This window comes from Anas platyrhynchos, chromosome 3 (assembly GCF_047663525.1).
Source record: "Anas platyrhynchos isolate ZD024472 breed Pekin duck chromosome 3, IASCAAS_PekinDuck_T2T, whole genome shotgun sequence".
Taxonomy (NCBI): Eukaryota; Metazoa; Chordata; class Aves; order Anseriformes; family Anatidae; genus Anas; species Anas platyrhynchos.
In genome coordinates, this window is record NC_092589.1 from 98,104,038 (window position 1) to 98,125,877 (window position 21,840).

The 21,840-nt window shown below is 33.3% G+C and overlaps 1 protein-coding gene and 1 long non-coding RNA gene across 3 annotated transcripts in view; one reads left to right on the forward strand and one right to left on the reverse strand.

Moving 5' to 3' along the window:
- CSMD1 (CUB and Sushi multiple domains 1) overlaps nucleotides 1–21,840 on the forward strand; it is a 1,163,917-nt gene that overhangs the window by 967,247 nt on the left and 174,830 nt on the right. For both annotated transcript variants that reach the window (XM_038176472.2, XM_038176473.2), the window contains exons 27-32: nucleotides 1,575–1,766; nucleotides 2,552–2,690; nucleotides 4,997–5,184; nucleotides 8,646–8,840; nucleotides 17,460–17,576; nucleotides 20,362–20,475. In XM_038176472.2, the coding sequence (XP_038032400.1) occupies nucleotides 1,575–1,766; nucleotides 2,552–2,690; nucleotides 4,997–5,184; nucleotides 8,646–8,840; nucleotides 17,460–17,576; nucleotides 20,362–20,475 (945 nt within the window). The remainder of the gene's footprint in view (nucleotides 1–1,574; nucleotides 1,767–2,551; nucleotides 2,691–4,996; nucleotides 5,185–8,645; nucleotides 8,841–17,459; nucleotides 17,577–20,361; nucleotides 20,476–21,840) is intronic.
- On the reverse strand, nucleotides 7,035–19,164 carry LOC140002245 (uncharacterized). The gene is made up of 4 exons (XR_011808543.1): nucleotides 18,993–19,164; nucleotides 10,272–10,326; nucleotides 9,003–9,068; nucleotides 7,035–7,172 (listed from the first exon to the last, which is right to left on the reverse strand). It is a non-coding gene; the product is annotated as an uncharacterized lncRNA (long non-coding RNA).

The following is a 21,840-nucleotide window of genomic DNA, read 5'->3' on the forward strand; positions in this document are numbered from 1 at the left end:
TTTGACTCTGTGTGTGTGTTTGCTTAAAGGAGTTCCAGAGATGAGAAAAAAAAATGTGAAAAAGAAAGGCCAAGATTTTTCTCAGTCATTTAATACTATATAATGAAGTTTGGAAGAGACTTTGCACCTCTGTTTGTAGCAATAGAAGCCATTAATGAAGCATAATACATGTATAATTACATTTATGTCCCTAGTGTTTTTGACCTGTAATTTGTAGTACTTTCCTATAACTTGAGTGCTTGATGTGCTACATACTGCTCAAAATACTGAAAGACATAGCCACTGCTTTCCCAGAGTGTAGGAGAATGTACATCCAGATATGATGGGTAATTCTAATATTAGCTTATGAAACAATAAAGTAGTAAAAAACAGTTTTAACATGGCATGTACACTTTTAATAATTTTAATCATTTTATCTCTGAATTGTCCTTATTGGTCTGATAATCAGAACAAAATTACACCTTCAAAGGACATCAAATTTAGAGTTGAGGTGGCTGTGAATCAGTTTAAGAATTAATCAACTGTCTGATTTGTGAGCATGCATGAAAATATACCTAGTTTATATTAGAATAAATAAATAAATTTTTTTTGTTGATATTTCACAATTTTCAAGGATTGTACTTTCTGGTACAGAAGAGCAGAAGGATGTGGGGGAGTAGATTTTTAAAGTGTCTTTGATCTGGGTTCACAAAGTTTAAACTTAACTGAAAGAAGACGGTGAAAATGGTAGACGGTCTTACCTGTAGATGCCCACCAAAACCCATTGTGACACTAGGTTTTAGACCTACCTGCTCACAGGTGTGCTAAGTTCTTTATAAAGGACATGGGTGGGTGGAGCAATCTAGAGTACCTTGGCTCTGTCCCCTCCCAGGTCCAATGGCAACAACTAATACATCGGTGTGTTATCAGCATTATTTTAAATCCAAAACACAGCAACAAAACAGCTACTAGGAGGAAAATTAACTCTATCCCAGCCAAAACAAGAACAAAAGCAAAATTTATATACAAACTCAAGTGATTGAACATATGAGTTGTTTTGCTTAGATTGAGTTTTAGCATACTCTGATAAAGTTGTTTCTTGCCCCTGGAAAGGGAAATACAGGGCTACATAAAACTGCTATTTGATTCATCCAGCTGGGCAAACATAGCATTTGCATGCTGAAGAATATTAAGACTACAAAACAATATTATTTACATTGTGTTACTTAGCATGTTGTGTAAAAAGGCATCAAAGTGCATAAAGAAATTTGCTTTGATAACAGGAACATTAAAATGAGAAAATGAGTTACTAGCTCGTTTGGTGTATTAAAAAATGAAAAGTAGAAGAAAAGCCTGTGTTTATTTCCTCTCAGGCCATATTTCATACTAAGAAAACTGGCAGGAAGCCAACATAATCATGATGTATCTCAGTGGGCAAATTCTCATAGAAAAAGAGAATCAAAAAGCATTCGTATGTTAACAAATAAGTAAATACTATTGCCTTGTTTGGAATGCACTTGTAAAAATATTGTGCTTTTAAGTAAAGATGTGTAATATCTACATCCTAAAGCTTTTATTTCATGATTCCCTAACAGCTTCTATTGCATCAACCTGTAATGATCCTGGGACACCGCAAAATGGCACTAGATATGGAGACAGCAGGGAGCCTGGGGATACAACCACCTTTCAATGTGACCCTGGCTATCAGCTTCAAGGACAAGCTAAAATTACATGTGTACAACTGAATAACCGATTCTTCTGGCAACCGGATCCTCCTACATGCATAGGTAATTAGCTGAAATGTTATTCTCTGTTTAAAATTAATACAGATCATATTTCTTGTTCAACTGGTGGGCATATGAGGCTAACGCTGGAGTAATGCTCTCCATAGAAACCAGTTATTTCATACTTCTGGTTACCAACAACCACATTCTTAATAATAACACTATTTTTGGATGTCGTTTTCTCACTTTATTCTTTAAACTTTATGAACATTTGAAATTAACAATGTCTGACAGAAACAATTAAAATAATTATTTAAAATTATTATTTTAATAATATTTGAATATTTAAAAACAGTAAAACATTAAAATAATATTTAAACAGCTGTAAGTTCACTTCTCTAAAGTTCAAGGTCTTGACTTTGCCCTTTGTCAGGCTCATATTACTTGAGATCACAAATTCAACCAGGGCATGTTTGTTACTGCCCAGACTGCCTCCAGTCGAAACCTCTTTCATGAGTTCATGCACACTGGTGAGCACCAGGTGCTCAACAACACTTCTTTGGTTGGTGTAATGCTTCTCCTCTTCCAGTATATAACAAATACTCCAGTTTCATAAAGATGGGATTAAGTAACAGCAACAATATACAGGAATTCCTATTCAGCTTAATATTTTGTTCTTTTAGGAAGAGCTTTTCTTGTGCTTCTTTTGAATATGAAGAGAGCACATATTATTTTTGGAAAATACAAGTGGGAATGTTCAAATGTTTATTTACTCTTATTTAACAGCTAACAAACACTTGTAAATTTAACATGTTACCATATTCCCATTTCTTTTTACATTGTGACAGCTGCATGTGGAGGAAACCTGACAGGCCCAGCAGGAGTTATTTTATCACCTAACTATCCACAGGCATATCCTCCTGGGAAAGAATGTGACTGGAGAATAAAAGTAAACCCCGACTTTGTCATTGCCTTGATATTCAAAAGGTACAAGTTCTAGATGAATGTCTCTGTTTAATGGGATTTATTTTAAATGTCATTTCTCATCATCTGTTATTTCTTTAAGCTTCTAATTATATTTCATGGATAAGACGTGCAGTGTACCAATAATATGTGCTATATCATTGCTTCAAAATAACAGAAAAGTTTTAACGGAAAAAGAGAAGTGACAAGTTATATGTTACTTTTGATTTCAAATATATACCAGAGCAAAAAAGAAAAAAAAAAAAAGAAAAAAAAAAAAGAAAAACAGTTAATTTTTAGAAATGCTTCATTTTCCTACACATGCTACATACAATTTGCTTAGAATGCATAGGTCCAGGAAAAAAAAAAAAAAAAAGGTAATATTTTAGTCTACTTAGTCAGGAAATAAAAGATGTTTCAATAATGTTGGCTCATTGTTTTGAAGAAATTTTATTTACTCAACATACCAGCATCAACCTATATTTGTTGTATACATTTTTAACACAAATTGAAGTTCATGTAGTCATATTCATGTGTTCAGTTTATCATTTCTATTTGAATCAGGCCTATATAATCATCTTGGCTGCTGTATGTATGGATGAAAGTGCACAACTTTTTCTTCCTTTGGTTCTGTATCCTGAACTTGATTGTTAAGCTAATGATGACGTTGCTGTCTGCTTCAGCAGTATGGAGATCAATTATGCTTCTTTTAGTAAAAGATAATGGGATGTTGATAATTTTGTTGTGTAAATTTTGCGCCTTTTTTTTTTTTTTTTTGGAAAACACAGTTTTCTGTATTGGCTGACTTCTAATAAAATATTGCAATGACATAAATGAAATAATCAAACCTGAGAGACCTGAAAATTATATACTCAATAATACGAACATTCTGTTCTTTGGGTATTTCTTGAAGTAGCATTAGTTGCCCACTAATTACACATTTGAAAATACATGTAACTCATGATAAGCAGTATATGTCTTGGACTGCCTAAATAATCAGCTCAAATGCTTCATTTCAAGTAAGATGGAAGAAACTTAGAGTTACTCAGTATTTCAATTTGTTTGCAAATTCTATTTTAGGGAATGCAACTTTGAGTAATGTGTTGGAATTTGCAGTTCATGCTGCAGTTCCAGTACATTTTACAAAAAAATGCAGTCTAGTAGCACACAGTGGGCATCCAAAGTCTTTCCTTATTTTGATGTTCTGATTTCAAGACAGAAATCTTCCTCAGAAATCTGAAATAAAAGATTATGCAGTTGCTTCCCAAGTTTTTGATGCTACCTTTCCCAAACTGTCTGATATTACAGAATATTCTAGGAATATTCTCATCCTTCTTATAGCTGACGGTGATATAGAGTATTTTAAACTCTAGGTTGTGGCATTGTTAATCTTGTAAATATTTTCAGAAAGCTGAAAAAATTTTTAATACATATTAATGATTTGGAATATCTTGTGTATAACAGTACCAACTGATATAATAGGAAGACAAACACAAATCTGACCGTCATACTTGCAACAAAGCAAAATACTTATTTTCTCTTTCATTTTACAAAGGCAATTAGAAAGAAAAATATCCACTCAATTCTGCTTTTTTAATTTAGTTTTACTTTTCAGATGTTTTTCTCAGTGTTCCTAATACTTCCTTTCTATCCACCTCTGTATACATTTACAGTATAAAAGCCCATATTTTTATCTTTATATTGTCTCAGAACTCATCTCAATTACCTTCCTCTGAAGGACAGCCTGTTTGTATTATATTCATAATTGTGTTGTATAAATATATACATGTCATAAAATATGTGGTTATGTGGTGACATAAGTGGTTTAGTGAGTGGTAAGGATATTAATTATTAATTGTAATTTATCATAGTTCTATGATATAATTTGGGTATGAACAAAGACAAGCTCCAGGACAGAGATCTGTCCACATGAAAGCATCTTGTTTCTCAGGTGGTGAATTTCTGTTTATAATGGGTAGAGTTAGTATCATGTAGTTTAGCGAACTAAAAGCTTGACTTTTAATTTAAGCATGTTGTGATTCATCCCATCTTGAGAACAGTGTTTAAGATAGGTGGGAGCATATGCTTTGTTTTCATTTACTGTAGACAGAGCCTACACAATGGCCTTATAGTAGATCTTACATAAAGCTGAAGGTGTTTGTTTCGTTGGTAAGAACTCCATCTAAAGCTCGTAAATGCTAATGTTTTAAAATACTTTCATTTCTGGAGAAGAAAATGTGTAAGGCAGAAAATTGGCAGCCACAGTCATAGTCACGTTTAATTCATGAAAAAGAAATTAAGACTTAATTCTCTTTTTCCTTTATTTTCAGTTTCAATATGGAACCCAGTTATGATTTTCTACATATTTATGAAGGAGAAGATTCCAACAGTCCTCTAATTGGCAGTTTTCAAGGCTCACAGGCTCCTGAAAGAATAGAGAGCAGTGGTAACAGTCTGTTTCTGGCTTTTCGCAGTGATGCTTCTGTTGGAATGTCAGGATTTGCTATTGACTATAAAGGTATCGTTCTTACCATAATCTGTGGAAAAATATTAAAGGAAAGAAATGTTACTCAGGGTTTATTGAGATTCAAACCTGTTTACTTCTAGATGTATTCATACTGCACTGGCAGGTACTCCTTTACATCAATGTAGGTTTTAAAAACTATTTTCTGTAAGTGTGTTGAGTAACACAGAAATCCTCTTACATGAAATCTCTTTCATATTACTTGTGCATATTTTCATCTTCCAGAAAAAAAAAAAAAAAAGTAACAATAGAAGATACACATCAAAAGTAACATTTGCAAAGGAATTGTAAAATAATGGAATAGTCTCACCCAATTAGAATACATGACTGTTGATGCTTCCTTGCTGATACATACCAATACATTTTCCCTTCCATTTTGTTGCTGAATCTACATACACATTTCTGAATTACTACTGCAGGAGACCCTTTGCATTTTTGTTTTCAGGGAACAAAAGGAGAGAAAAGGTGGGGGGAAGGAGGGGGCTAGTGGTATATATTACTAACCAGAGAATGAGTTATATTTTATTTTTATTAGGGATAGACACACAATCTCACACACTTAAAATGATGGTTTGTTTTCTTGTCCACATGCTGTCTCTGGCTTGATTGTCATCTCTGCTCAGGTTTATCAATCTGTTTCTCAGAAGCAGAGTTGCAGCCTCAGCTTCTTGTTCTTGACAGTGGAAGTAAACCACAGAACATACATGTAAAGAATTGTGATGGTTTTACTCAGATGGCCAGCTGAGTCCCACTAAGACCACTCCCTCACTCCCCTTCTTCAAAATGAAAGGGGGAGAAAATATGATGCAAAGCGCTCGTGTTGAGATAAGGACGGGGAGATCACTCACCTGTTATCGTCACAGGCAAAACAGACTTAACATAGGGAGATTAATGTAATTTATTACGTATTACTAACAACATAGAGCAATGAGAAACAAAGGAAAGAAACAAAAAAACACCCTCTCCCCATCCACCCTCTTGTACCTCCTCCCTCCAAGTGGTGCAGAGGAATAGGGAATGGGGGCTGCGGTCAGTCGCTGATGCTTTGTCTCTGCTGCTCCTTCAAGGTCACTCCCTGCCCCTGCTCCACGTGGGGACCCTCCCATGGGATGCCGTCCTTCCCGAACCGAGCCTGGGGGGGCTGCCCACAGGTAGCAGCTCAAGAACTGCTCCCACATGGCTCCGTACCACGGGGTCCACCCCCCAGGAGCAATCTGTTCCAGCACAGGTCCCCCACAGGCGGCAGCTCCCCCCAGCCCCCTGCTCCTATGTGGGCTCCTCTCCACAGGCTGCAGCTCCAGCCCGGGACCTGCTCATGCGGGGCCTCTCCATGGGCCACAGCCTCCTCCAGGCCACATCCACCTGCTCCACCGGGGGCTACTCCACGGGCTGGCAGCATGGAGATCTGCTCCATGTGGGACCCATGGGCAGCAGGGGGTCAGGCTGCTCCACCAGGGGCCTCTCCACAGGCCACAGTGGAACTGCTGCTCCATGCCTGGAGCACCTCCTGCCCTTCTTTTGCACTCACCTTGCAGGGCTGCTTCTCACTCCTCGCTCTCCCAGCTGCTGTTGTGCAACAGGTTTTTTTTCCTTCCTTCAGTCTGCTCTCCCAGAGGCCCACCCAGCGTTGTTCCCTGGCTTGCCTTTAGCCAGTAGCAGGTCCCTTTTGGAGCCGGCTGGTGCTGACTCTGCTTTGACATGTGGAAGCTACTGGGCTCTGCTCACAGAAGCCACCCCTGCACCCCCCGCCCCGCTACCAAAGCATTGCTACATAAACCCAATACAAGAATGTAAGAACAAAAACATCAAAAGAGAATAGAGATATGGTGCCAATAGAGGGAGGTTAAAAGTAACTATTACATCGTTCTTGTATTTGTTCTGCATCTTTCATTCAGCATCACACATTATTCTACACATTGGCATGGCTTTTCTTCCCAAAGTCATTGTCATTTCAATTGTCAAAATGTAGTCTCCATTCGTATCTGAAAAAATGAAAAAATAATAAAATAAGGGAAAACTGTTAGCTTGGAATGTAGGCCTGCAAGGAAAAAATGGGAATTTGAGCAGAACTTAATAAGGAGATAAAAGATGATCTCTACAAATGTTCAACTATGCTAAGTAAATATGTTTTAGCTGTGTGTATTTTCTGTTCTCAGCATAGGCTGATATACATGTATGTACCTCTACGCAACTGCAAGTTAAATGAAATATAAAATATATATATATGAGCAGAACAGCATATTTTGAAAAGTTATGTTCAATATGAAGTTTGTGCCTAGTAATTCAATACTATAATTACGCTATTTAATATTTTATATAAAAATTATGTATTTTCATTTCTGCTTATTGACACCAAGTTTTGCATTCTGATAATTTCCCTTGAGTGTTTCATTAAAATACATGCTTTATTAACATTTAATGAGGGAAGGAGGCATGGAGTAAAATTTGACTATGAACTTGATTCCAGAATTTTTCAATAAGAAATCTTTGCCTCCCATTTATATTAGGCGTGTACTTGCCTCCTAAAGAGTTCAGATATTTAGCAAAATATTCTTTAAAAAAAATCTGTAACGTGTTTTTTTTCATAAATCGTAAAGTAACTGAGTTGTATAAACTGTATAAATGTAAAGTAACTGCTTTTTTAAGAAAAAAAAAAAAAAGTATGGCATAGCTATCAACTGTATAATTATATTTAGTTTTCATTTCATTTTTTTAAAGAATGTTCAACCCCTTAATCCCACCTATTTGAAGATCATCTCAATCATATTCTTTAAACAAAGTCATTTCTAATGTACATTATTTCTCCCTTCCCTCTTCTTTGTATTTTAACTTGCCATATGTTATGAGTGAAATCCCACTGTTGTTAAAATCAATGTCAACACTCACTTTGATTTAAACATTTCATACTACTTAGCTCATGGCAGAAAATAACTGCTGTGCTTATATCATTAGAGTTCAAGCTCCAGTTATTCAATCTTCTTAAGTATGAAACATAAAGTAAAAATACATTTTAAAGTTATTCTATAGTATGGCAGCTTTTACCCAGAAGTTATTGTACTGAGAATGATGTTTGGTTAAAAAAGACAGTAGTGTTAAGTTGTAGTTTCTAGAAATCAGCTTTTCTTCTACATTACTAGACGTCATTGAAATCATTCATCCTGTGGGCATTTCTACTAAGAAAAGGTAGAAAGAAAATGTTGCAAGTTAGGTCTTCTCTGTATAATTTCCTTGGCTGGAAAAACTAATCTAATGCAAACATCCATGATCTTGTAAACATACAGAAACAACAAAAATATTTTAATTATCTGGTGAAAAAATGTAAACTGACTAGAAAACAAACAATCAAAAAAAAAAAAAAAAACAACACACTGAAAGTTGTTTTCAGTGTTTGACAGATATATATATATATATTAAGTTAAAAGTGCATGTAGATTTAATTCCATTCATTTTAACAGAAAAGCCGCGGGAAGCTTGTTTTGATCCTGGAAACATCATGAATGGGACAAGAATTGGAACAGACTTTAAGCTTGGTTCAACTATTACTTACCAGTGTGACTCTGGATATAAAATTATTGATCCTTCAACTATAACATGTGTAATTGGTGCAGATGGAAAGCCAGCATGGAACAGAGCATTGCCATCGTGTAACGGTATGTACCAATGGTATCTTACCAATTCCCCTGTCCCCCTGGGAATACCTGATTATATGTTTTTATGTGTTTTAGGACATGGGATAATTCCACATGCAGAGAATATCTGAGGAACACAATTATGAAAGTGTTGGTGGTTGTGTAGAATACAGGTAGACAGACCTTTAAGATTCATTCATGGTATCCTTCCAGCGCAGGCCTGGAACCTAGGCTTTGTCTTGAAGACAGCTAGTGGTAAAGAGAACAGCATATTAAACAATATGTCATCAGATAATTTGTTAAATTTCAGTCAATCTGAGTCTACAGATTTCTCTAAATATCTGATACTGATTGTTTCTACGTTTGATTGCAACTACATCATATTAAACACAAAGAGAGAACTAGTGAATAAGGTTATTTATGGGAAAGGTTTCAGCTACAGTATCCTGACAGTACTTTCTGGACTTGCTTTATATTGAGAGGAAAATAAACCTGGATTATCAAGCAGAAAGAAAAAAAAAAGGTCTCCTTAGTCCTATTTTTAAATAGGACTACTTAGAAAAAGGTTTCATAGGAACTTGGTACACTACAGGTATGCTTAAAAATTATACTTGTATCAAATATGTATATTCATATGAATAGATTAAATTATAAAATTATAATTTTATAATTATAATAATATTATAATCTAAAAATTATAAAAATAAAATATAAAATAAAATAAAATTAAAAACTAAAAATTAAAATAAATTTAAAAATATAATATTTTTTAATAAAAACACACAAAATCAGCTTCACTGTGCCAACTAAAACTGAATTAATGCAAGTCAATAAGTGATACTTAAATTGCAAGACATAACATGTTTTTATCCTGTTATAACACAATTCCCAAAAAATGACAATTGGTCTAAGCAACATTTCTGCATACTTTCCTGTCTGACAGTTTATCTTTTACTGTAGTAAAAATGAAAGGTATACAAAATACATTATGTTCCCTTTCATGTCTAGCTGAAAGATGAATACAGTAGGTTAAAAAAAAGAAGAATGTAATTGTTTATTTATGAATATACGTTTGTTTTCGAACACTGATCAGAACTCTTAGAATATCTTTTCTTTCAGAGATGTTCCTCCAAGGTCTTAATTTTCAAGACTGTAATGCAGACAAGATATTTTTAGAGGAGGTGAATGACATACTAGGAATTTTCTAATCCTGGTTGGATTTGGTCTTACCTATTTCACTGTTTTCTGTCAATAACAGTTCAAAGAACACAGTGAAAAGGGGAAGAACACAAATGGGTTTATTCTACTTTGCAGATATTCCTAATAAATCTACTTCATTTACAATTGGAAAATAAGTTTGATTTTCTGTTATCATACTGTGGAAAGTATTTTTAAAATAAAGACAAAGAGGAATTATTAGTTTTTCTCAGGATGATGCAAAACTACCGGTACCTGATATAGATTAATCCCTGTAGGCAGCTAAGCACCACAAAGCCGTTTGCTCACTCTAGGGAAGGGAATCAGAAGAGTAAAAGTGAGAAAACTACTCATGGGCTGAGATAAAGACAGTTTAACAGGTAAAGCAATAGCTGCATCTTGAGTTAAAGTAAAATAAGGAATTCATTCACTACTTCCCATCAGCAGGCAGATGTTTAGCCATTTCCGAGAAAGCAGGGCTTCATAACACGTAACAGTTACTTGGAAAGACAAACACCACAATTCCAAACATCCTTCCCCTCCTCCTCCCCCCCCTTCCACCACCCAGCTTTTATTGCTGAACTATAAACATTATAGGGTGTGGAGTATCCTTTTGGTCAGTTGGAGTCAGCTGTCCTGGCTGTGTCCCCTCCCAACTTTTTGTGCATCCCAAGCCTCCTCACTGGCAGGGCTGCATGAAAAATGGAATTTGAGAAGTCTTTGATGCTGTATAAGCACTGTTCAGCAATAGCTAAAACATCATTGTGTTGTCAAGGCTGTTTTGGTAACAAATCCAAATCATAGCATGATATGAGCTACTATGAAGAAAATTAACTCTGTCCCAGCCAAAACCTATACAGTATGTAGAGATGTACCCCAAAACATGTAGTCCTGCAGTCTGTGTTGTGCAGGGCAGGTCAGATATAGAGGAGTAGCTGTAGTTTTTGTCAAATTGTAGTTAAGAATGTTTCCCTTCTGAGTTTTTTTAGAACTATGCCTAAATATAGTATCAGAATTTTTAAGAATGAATGAAAGAGAGTTTGCTTCTATGAAATTTTATTTATTTGAGTGAAACTGACCACAGTCTTGAAAGCTAGTTAGCAGTTTGTGTTTGGCACATCAGTTCCTGCTTTATGAACATGAATATGTTCACATCATGTAAACAAAGCAGGCTGATGGAACTAATATTACAGACCTATACCATATTTGCAGTTTTTCTTCCTTTCTCTCTCTCTTTTTTTTTTTTTTTTTTTTTTTAGTGCTGGGACACTGACAACAGCTTGAGGGTTTTTTTTTTTGTGCCTTTTTTTCAAATGAAAATAGAATACTTACACATACGCACACATACACACAGAGTATACACACAGAGACAGATATATAGATGTACATGTACATCCATACACACACATATACAGAATCTAATCTAAGATGCAGATAGAATTACGGATTATGCTGATTTAAGGATGCCGTCGTTTCAGCTGGGATGGAGTTAAATTTCTTAACAGTACCCACTCTTTTACTGTTGGAAAACTTGTTCAAGGTGTGTTGTGCTTCATTGTTCAGGTCATTAACAGTGATGTTAAGCAGCATTGGCCCCACTGTTGATCCCTGGAGGTACACCACTGGTCACTGGTCTCCAAATGGACTTTTTGCCCCTGGTCACACTCTGGGCCTTCAGTCAGTTTTCAATCCACCTCACTGTCCACTATCTAACCCATGCTTTGTCAGCTTGACTATGAGGATGTTATGGCAGACAGTGTCCGAATCATTACTGAAATTGAGGTAAACATCTACTTCTCTCCCTTCATGCAGGCTAGTCACCTCTCTGTACAAGGCCATCATGTTGGTTATGCATGATTTCCCCTTTGTAAATCCCTGTTGGGTATTTCTGATTGCCTTGTTCTACATGTGTGTAGAAATTGGTTTCCAAGATCAGTTTCTCCATTGTCTTCCCAGGGACTAAGGTGAGACTGACCAACCCGTAGTTTCCTTCTTGCCCTTCTTGAATATGAGTGATATTTGCTCTCCTCCAGTCTTTGGAAACTTTTGATTTTTATGATGTTTCAAGGATAATTTAGAGTGGCCTTTCAATGACATCAGCCTCAGGAATTGCGGGAGCAGTGCGTCTCGCCTGATGGACTTAGGTTTGCCCAGTTTAAGTACTTAACCTGGACTTCCACTACTGTGGATAAGCCTTCTTTGCTCCAGACTTTCCTTATGGTCTCAGAAGGAGATCTGGGATTTCTGAAGATTTGTCTTACTGGTAAAGACTGAGGCAAAGGAGGCATTAAGTGCCTAGGCTTTCCTTTGTTCTTTTTCACCAGGTCACCTGCCTCATTCAGCAATAAGCCCTTATTTTCTCCAATCTTTAATTTCCTGTTAATGTACTTTTAGAACCTGTTTTTGTTGCCCTTCAGATATCTTGCCCTTCAGATATCTTGCCAGATTCAACTCCAGGTGTATCTTGGCTGTCATAACACAAATAAGTGCATAGGGCTTGAATAGCATTTATGTTACCAAAGAACAGAATCTAACAGAACAACCAAATACAAATATTTAAGCAAAGCCATAAAGTATATTAGAAATTAACCCAAAATATAAAATACAAAAAGAAAATCATTTTAGCACTTAGCATTTTAAAATTTAGCATTTTAGAAGAAAAAAAAAAAACATTTTAGCATTTAGCATTTTAGCATCAAAACAAAATCAATTGCCTCTATGGTCAAATGCTAGTCTGACTAACGGGGTTGCAAGAGATACCAAACAGGTTACCAGCAAAATAAAGTTTTATATCCCTTTTCTTTACCATATCACATAGAGGACATGACAGAGGAAGAAAGTGCCTCCATCAGCTAAAAGCAAATGTAATATTCACTCATGACAAATCACATTATTGTTTTCATTTTGGTTGATTAAAAATTTAGTTGTATGACCTCAGGCAGCCTAACAGCATTTGATAATATGCCTGATTTTTAAAAGTATATATATTTTTCAATCTAAAATCAACACAAAAGAGGAATTAAGATGGACTTTTTTTTCCCCCTCAGAGGTTCTTGATTCAGTAACCTTTTTTTTAAACAGATGTGCAAGAAAAATAGCAAGTGTTTCTTCCCTCCATGTGGTGAATATCTGGAGCACCCATAGCAGCAGGATGAATTGTTTTACTTATTAAAAGTGCAGAATGAAGCTTTTGCTGTGACATTGCAATAGTTTAGTTTTAATGCCTTATGAATTACACTTGTAGAACAACAACATTCTGTATAACTTAAGCAGTTATGAAATGGTAATAAACCACTGAATTGTAGCGTAGAACTAAAATTAATAACCTGTGCTTCACCTTGTAAACTGGAATGCTTTTTGTCTTTTGGGGGCTGTAGAATATTTGACACAAAACTCACAATTTAAATTTAAAAAGCAACATTAATTTCCTTAATTTTTAAAGCAGAATAAATCTTATTTCTTAAACAGTAATTTGCTATTAAAATAATATATTTAATTATAACACTGTATAAAATATGACATTAAAAATTAAAGGAAATTTTCTTTTGAATCCTCTATTTTTACACCCAGAAATAAAGTTCTAGAATGGACAGACAGAGCTCCTAAAAATATGTATTTTGGCAAAATAGAGAACAATGTCTCATACAGCATGCATTTCAAGGATCATAATATAGATAATTAAAAATTTAAAATTTTACAGAATATTATTTTTCAACCAAATTAAACCTTTCAGCACTTAACTGATAATAACTAATATATATAACTTTCTTCTGATTCGTTAGAATTGTTCTATATTTATTCAACATAAATGCTGAAGCAAGGGATAGAGGATGAATTAGTTATCCATAGCTCTGAGACATCACTTTAATTTCCTGCCTCAGTGATTATAATTCTTATTCCAAGGTGACAATTAATATGTTGCAATGTCTATTCTAAATTTGTTTGTTGTGTCTATTCTAACACTGTATGTCCAAAGAAGCAGAAATTACTAAGTGAAAGATTAAGTACCTTGATGCTGTTAAAGTTGCATCAAAGAGTATTGTAAATTTGTATTATTAATATTTTTAAACTATGCTAAAAAGAGAGAATTTCTGTACTAAATTGAATTGATTACTCTAAAGACAATGGCAAAGAGTTTAGTTAAGGATACTGGAAGCAAGATTGTTAAATAGTTGTTTTGACTGTCAATTTATCAGAAGTTATAAGGAGTAACAAAGGCATTTAAAAAAAAAAAAAAAAAAAAAAAAAAAAAAAAAAAGTTAGCCAGTGATCCTGATTCGTATTCTATGTGATGGAGATTTTTTTTTTCCCCAAAAAGCTGACTTCATAATTGTAAGTACTAAGAAAGGGAAAGAGATGGAGCTGATCTAATAATCTTTACAGAAACTGATCAGAGATTAGTCTGATGTTTGGAAGAAACAATAAAACAATAAAACATACAAACAAACCCATCACCTCCCACAGCCTGTTGGAGAAAATATGTTTCTTACAAGATATCTAGCTAGATAATTTGTAGTTGCACATGAAAGATGAAGAGTATTCAAAGATGATATGCCTGTGACCATATGCCAAATATTTTAGGATCAGTGTTGGAATTGAAACTTATATCTATATAAGAGCCCAAATGGAATGGAAGATACCAGTGAGCCATGCAGACAGATTTGTTCTGTAGGTATGTCTGTGATATAAGAAAGAAAATAAAACTGGGGAAAAAATATAAAAATATATACATATATATATATATATAGAAGCTAGTAAATGTAATCAATGTGTTTGATTAAACACATCACTCTGATAAAGTGAAAAAAAAAAAAAAAAAAAAAAAGTTCCTTTCTATAGCAATTTAAAGATGAGAATGTCCAAAACATACTGTAGGAATGAACAGCCACAGTATGAGAAAACCCTGATTATCACTATATGGCATTCTGTCAGAGACCTAAATAGATTATTTTGTTAACAAAGTTATAACTTAATAAAAGTGAATAATTTGAATTTTTCTATTATTGTAACTTCAGATCTGAAAAATAATGTTTATTCAGTCTGGTATGAATCAGAAGTGATAATTACTGAATTAGCAAAGACCTAGTAGTATATAACAATTATATATATATATATAACATATATACACATCCTGCAAAGTATTGCATTGCATATACCATTGCATGGGTAGGGATTGAAAGGTCTTTACCCTCAGTAAGGCAAAGAACACAAGAAAAATTGAAAAGTTAGATTACAAAACTCTGTTGCCTTTCTCTAAAACATAAAAGCAAACTTAAAAAAAAAAAAACAAAACACAAAAGGAAACAAAGTATGTTAGAAATGTAAATTCTGAAGTTGAATTATAAAGTTGTTTTCATGAAAGAATTAATAAATCTTTGGACTTTATTTCAAAAAGGTATTTTTAAATCTTAGCAGGCACAAAAATGGTTTATTGAGTCATAAAATAAAGTTCAATAAAGTAGGTATGACTTACATGAACAGAAATTGTACAGATTGAACTTGTACAGATTGAATTGAACTACAGATTGAATTGTACAGAATGACACATGTGAACATTGCAAAGTTTAAAGCATGAAAAATATAAAATAATCTAAAATAAGTATTGTATAGGAAATACTGAAAATGTCTGAAAATGATCTGCTTTTTTTTTTTTTTTTTAATCAATTACTCTGAATAAGTGAATACACAAGTGAATAAGTTTCTTTCTTTTTATTTTTTTTTTGATAGTGTTTTACTGGCAGATATGATGAAAACAAATTTCATACAAAGCTAGGAAACTAACTGAGAGTAGGTGCACTAATTAATTCAAGTCTCAGACATAATTGTTTTTGTTATTCGTTTCACGATCCTTAATGTTGACATTAAATGTTGTCCTTTCAAGCCATAGTTTTGCCCACAAAATCAGATAATACTTATTCTATAGGCAAAACTGAGAGTTCTGTTTAAGATAAACTTGAGTGCCGTATCACTGCACTGGTAAAGTTTACATCTTCAAGAGACTTTGGAATCTTTAAGAATTTTAATCTTCAAGAAACTTTGGAATTTGTTTTAAGTTAAGCATAATTACGTACTTTTATGTATATACTTTATATTATATATTTTTCATTCCGGTGAAATGTTCATGACTTGAGAATTTAATATTGCAGCTTTGTGGCTTAGGTTCTGGTATCCTCAAACCAAGAAGAGAAAAAATAAAGGCTTTAAATTCACGTCATAAACTGATTTCTTGTGATACCTGATTTTTACCTATTCAGCCTATTAATAGACTAAACTTCCCATCTTCTATATATCATTACACTGGATTTTTGAATAATTCATATAAGCAGCTAAAAGTAGATACATTTGTAGTATTAATTGCTGCCTGATAGGGAATTTAAACCTGCAGAAATATTTCAAGGGTGATTTAAAAACCCATTTGCTGCCAGGGTCTGCTCCATGAAGGTAGTTAAATTGGGAGCTGAGGGTGAACAAAGCGCAGGCAGTGCTCTCACTGGCTAGGCACAGTTCCACAGCAAAACCAGAGTGAGCAGAGCCACGGGCTCTAGCATTGGTAGCTCCAGACCAGGAAGCTTGTTGGTCTACCTGGAACCCAAGGTAGACCTCAGAGCTGCTTTCCAAGCACTCTCTAAAATGTGATCTGTTGTATGGAAGATTCACATAGGAGAATAATGTTGGTTTACTTTGTTCTTTACAGTAGAAAGTATTTATTTACATCATGCAATAATTTTTTCCTTGCTTAAAAATAAAAGTAGCTGTGAAGAGTTTGTCTTACTCTTTCAGTTTAGCTTTACAGAGGAAATAACTGAATATATTTTTTATATGTATTATCTGTGTGCTCTTACAATAATCATCTGGGAAGTTAGAAAAAAACAAGGCAATTTAAGCATATGTTCACAAAGTATGGCATTCTGCACAGGGTGCTCTTAACATATCTACATATCTCTCTGAGACAAAAGATAACTGTATACTGCCACTTATATATGCAGTAGTAATCACTACCATATTTTTTTTTGAACTTTTATTTTTATACAGATATATAGATAGGTAGATATCTATAGACAAATATCTATAGGTAGATATCTGTATATATCTATAGATAAAAACAGATAGATATACATGTAACTTGTGAAAACAGAACAGAAAAGAAGAAAAAACAAAAACCACAACACTTAAATTCTGTTTACAGCTTCTTTCAATTAATTTGTACTTCCAGTCCTATACAAATACTTGTAGTCAGGTAAAACTCTCATAGTCCAATTTTAAATGGTTTTAATAAAAAATATATCCTTGAAAAGAACCATTAGATCTGTCTCTGTAGGAAAACAAACAAGGACTAAAGCACTAAACTGTCATTTTGTAGTACAGGTTTGCATCCTCAGAATGAACTGACGCAGATAGAAGTAGCTACAATTCAAACAACACTTCTTTCTGTTTTGATTCCAGCACCATGTGGAGGACAGTATACTGGATCAGAGGGAGTGGTTTTATCACCAAGCTATCCTCATAATTACACTGCTGGACAGACGTGCCATTATTCAATAACTGTACCTAAAGAATTTGGTAAGAATTTATTCTTTTGACTTATCAATCATTAATCATAGTTCTACTGATCAAATGTCCTTTATGTGGAATAGTGACCTTGGATTTTCAATATATTGCAAATTACTTATCAAAAATACATGGTTCTCAGCACAGAAATTGATTCTAGGATTTTCATCTTTTACACCTCCCAAGGCGTAACAGATTTCAGCTAAGCAGTCTGTGTCCACAAAAACATTTGCACAATAGATACTTGTTAGAGCTATGGTTAAATAATAATCAAATAAATTATATTTTAGATAGTGTTCTATTTAAAAAACACATTTTTTGTATCATATAAAAGTTACTTATTAATGTTTTAGGGATAGGAATAATACAAATCCTTGAGATTTGTATTGCAGAAAAGTTTAAAATGTTCTGTATTCTTTATTGTAGTTTTGACTTTTCTACAACTGAAAGTGAAATTTGATAGAGTGTAATTTTTTTCCTGTTCAAATTGTATAGGATACAAGAAATAGCTGGTAGAACAAGAAAAATGCTGGAACATGCATAAGGAATCAATCGAATCATTCAGAATGATTAGATACCTGGGACAGCAGTTGCAGTTAAATGCTATTAGAGCTTTACAGAGAGACATATTTATCCAATTACAGGCTTTATTACACAATATTGTTCACCAGAATTCACGATCAAGATCATGTGAAGTATCTCTAGGTTCATATCGGTAGTTTTTAAGTACTTTAAAGTAATTACATTGTTTTGATTTTTTTTTTATTTTTATTTTTTTTCAATTTAGGTTTTAATAGGTAATGCACAACATTTAGTATTTTACTCATATCTTATTTTAAAAGTAAGTACACAACCCTTTCACCAGTCAACTAAACAAATAAATCTTTTTATTCTTATTTGCTATAAATAAGCTGATACAAGTTGAATCTATAGCTAACATTTAAAATGCTGGTCACACACCTAACAAAATATTTTCCCTCTGTTTATTATTATATAATATCATAACAGTACTGACTTGAAGAGGGTCTGACCAAAAACTCACTTGAGTTTACTGGCAAGAGATACAACTTAAAAACAATCCTTTTTCATTTGTTAGACTTTTTTGTTTAATATATAAAAGGTATAACTTTATATTTTTAAATAGAATTTGGTATTGAAGAGCATTGTAATAACTTTACTTCTAGTTAATAACAGTTGGCACAAAGGATGTCTTTGCAGCAGTGAAGACTAACGGCACATTGGGCTGCATTAGCAAGGATATAGCCTGCAAGTTAAGGGATAGTGTTTTTTTCCTCTTAGCCTCCACAAAGTAATATCTGGGAACTACATCTATACTTTTATGTCTCCAAAGTACAAAACATAGGGTGCTAAAATACAACAAGTTCAGCAGTGAGTCTGCAAGATGATAAAGGTACTGAAACACAATACCCAGAAATGCTGAAGGAAGGAGACTCAGCCTGCAGAAGATAAGTGAAGGAGTGTGCAGTGAAAGAACAAATGGTAGTAGTCACAAGTTGCAGCATAACAGATTCCATCTGAACATAAGGTGGCATCCTTGTCTATGGCAGGGGGGTTGGAGTTAGGTGATCTTTAAGGTCTTTTCCAACCGGAGCCATTCTATAGTTCTATGACTCTATAATAAGGAAAACATTCTTCACCATGACAAAGATAGCTCAGAGAAGTTTTGCATTCTTAATTCTTGTCAGCTTTCAAAACTTTCTCAGAAAAGACCTCAGCAATGTGATCTAACTTCAAAGTTAGCCCTGCTTTTAAAAATAAGGAGATTGGACTACACATTTAAAAAAAAAAAAAAAAAAAAAAAAAAAAAGTTAAGTAAATAAGAAGTTTACAAAAAAGTTAGAAAATACCGGCTGATACAAAGTTTACAGAAAATCATATGTAAGTCCTGTATCAGAGACCTGTGGTTTGTATAAAGGATCTGGAATAGGAATAAATTTAAACTGGATTCCTCCTTTACCAGTAAAATATATGGGTAATGAAGTATTATTCTTATTGATTTTGCTAGTTTATTCATGTTTGTATTGCTAACTGATACTTGAATTCAGTGAACAATTCAATATTTACTAATTATACACATTCTATAATTAAATGATTTATTTTTAATACAGTTTAATTACCTACAGCTAAAGTGCAAATTAAATGCAATATATCAAAATAGAAATGAATTGATGGTTTTATTACTTGGTCAGTTTTCATATTTTTGTGATAAAATAAGAACTAATGAAAAGATACAAAAGCAGTCAAATCAGTAAATTTAAAACATTTTCCTCAACCTAAGTCTGGATGAGTCACTAATCATGTGTGCTAGCAGATGCTCCCTAATGGTTGCTAAGGTTGGTAGTGAAATTTTTGTGAAAAAAAGTATTTTTTAGCTATTCTATTTTCTTATTTCATACATAGTTATGCAATAAAGAACAAGAAGACTTGCTTGACTAGAGAGCATGCTTTTGGGGAAAGACTGATTTAGTTTTGTTTTTAATTAAAGATAAAAAATAAATACTGAAAAGCAAATCAGACTCTTGTTACTGATTAAATGCAGTTTTGTTTTATCATAGTAGATAATAAATTAAGCTTCTCTCCCTTCCTGAAATTTGGAAACAATTCAACACGCAAAAATAGCATGAAATATTAATGATACCATTAAATTTGTTTTTTGTTTTTCTTTTTTTTAAAAAAATAGATTCTTGTTTTAGCTGCTTTTTATTCTTTTTCCTTTATATTTTTTTTTCCTCTCTCTCACAATCTTTCTTTTATTTATTTATTTATTTAAATGTAGTTGTGTTTGGACAATTTGCCTATTTCCAGACAGCTTTGAATGATGTGGCAGAATTATTTGATGGAGAAAACTCTCAGGCTAGACTTCTTAGTTCACTGTCTGGATCCCACTCAGGTAAGGAATAAAGAAAAGAAGTATAAATTTCTTACACAGTTCAGTATGGAAAAAAAGAATTCATGAGACACTCTGAATTTCATTTGGAAATATAATAATAAAATCAGTAGATCAGGTTACCAAGGGAATTGGAAGACTAAATCTTTGAAAAAAGACATTCTTCTTGAACATATGGTTTTGGAAAGAACAAATCACTTGGATGAGTGGAGAAATAATTGAATGAAATTCTCTGATCTTTATGTAAGAGGGCAGATTGGATGGTATAATTATCTTCTCTGCCCCTAAACTCTGTGAATTACACATCTACATTTTCTGAATGTCTAATTTAAACACAAATTACTTGTATTCACAAAATGCAATTATCTGTATGCAAACATGCACTTAGAGTAAAAGCAGACCAGCTGTTACATTCAGGTAACTATAGCAAAATGTTGACCCTGTGAAATGATAATTAAACTTATATGGATTCCAGTGTGGCCAAAATTTCCAGTCTATGCATATATAATGACTATATTCATCTCAAGTGGATAATATAAAAATATTTCTTCAGCTCTGTATGTGTGTTTTGTCATACAGTCCTAGTATTTAGGAGAGTTTATATGCAATTTTAAGATTTTTTCAGTCCTGGGCTTTTCATTGCTACTTGGTTTTCACTGCACGTAACTGAAGAAATGCTTGCTGTTAAAGAAATATAACATTCAATGTATAGAAAATAATTTATTATTTGAAAAATTCAACTCATCATTTTCATATGGTGAATCCTTGCTACTTGTCTCATGAGTTCATGAATTTATTTTAAAAATTATTTAACCAGTGGCAAAAATTCAGCAACAAAAACAATATTTGCTTTTTTTTTTTTTTTTAATAAGAGGCAGCCAATTTTACTGCATCACACGTAACAAAAAGTAAAAATTAATTATATTTTCAGAGAAAACATTTTTAAATAATTGTAGAGAATTTAAACTTGTGATTTTTACTTATTCCATGTGACATATCTGATTTACATTGGCTTAGGATAGGATTCTGTTAGGTGGAATCACTAGAGTTGCAGTAATATAAAACTAATCTAAGTAAAAGAATTATGAATCCTATTTAGACAGTTACCTGATATCTTTTAAATTAATACAACATTCATTTCACTAGCATTTCCTAAAATCTGTGTTTATATAATTCAATGAGAATAAAAAACAGTTGTCAGTTGGAGTTCAATCCTTGCAGTATAAAAGTACTCCAGTTATGTATGTAGTAATTCATTACTGAGCTTTTATCATTACTGTGGATAGGTATTTCAGGGAAGGAGATTAACAAAGTATATTAAACATTCTTACTAATCCTTCAGTCTATAACTGAAATTTGAAATACTAT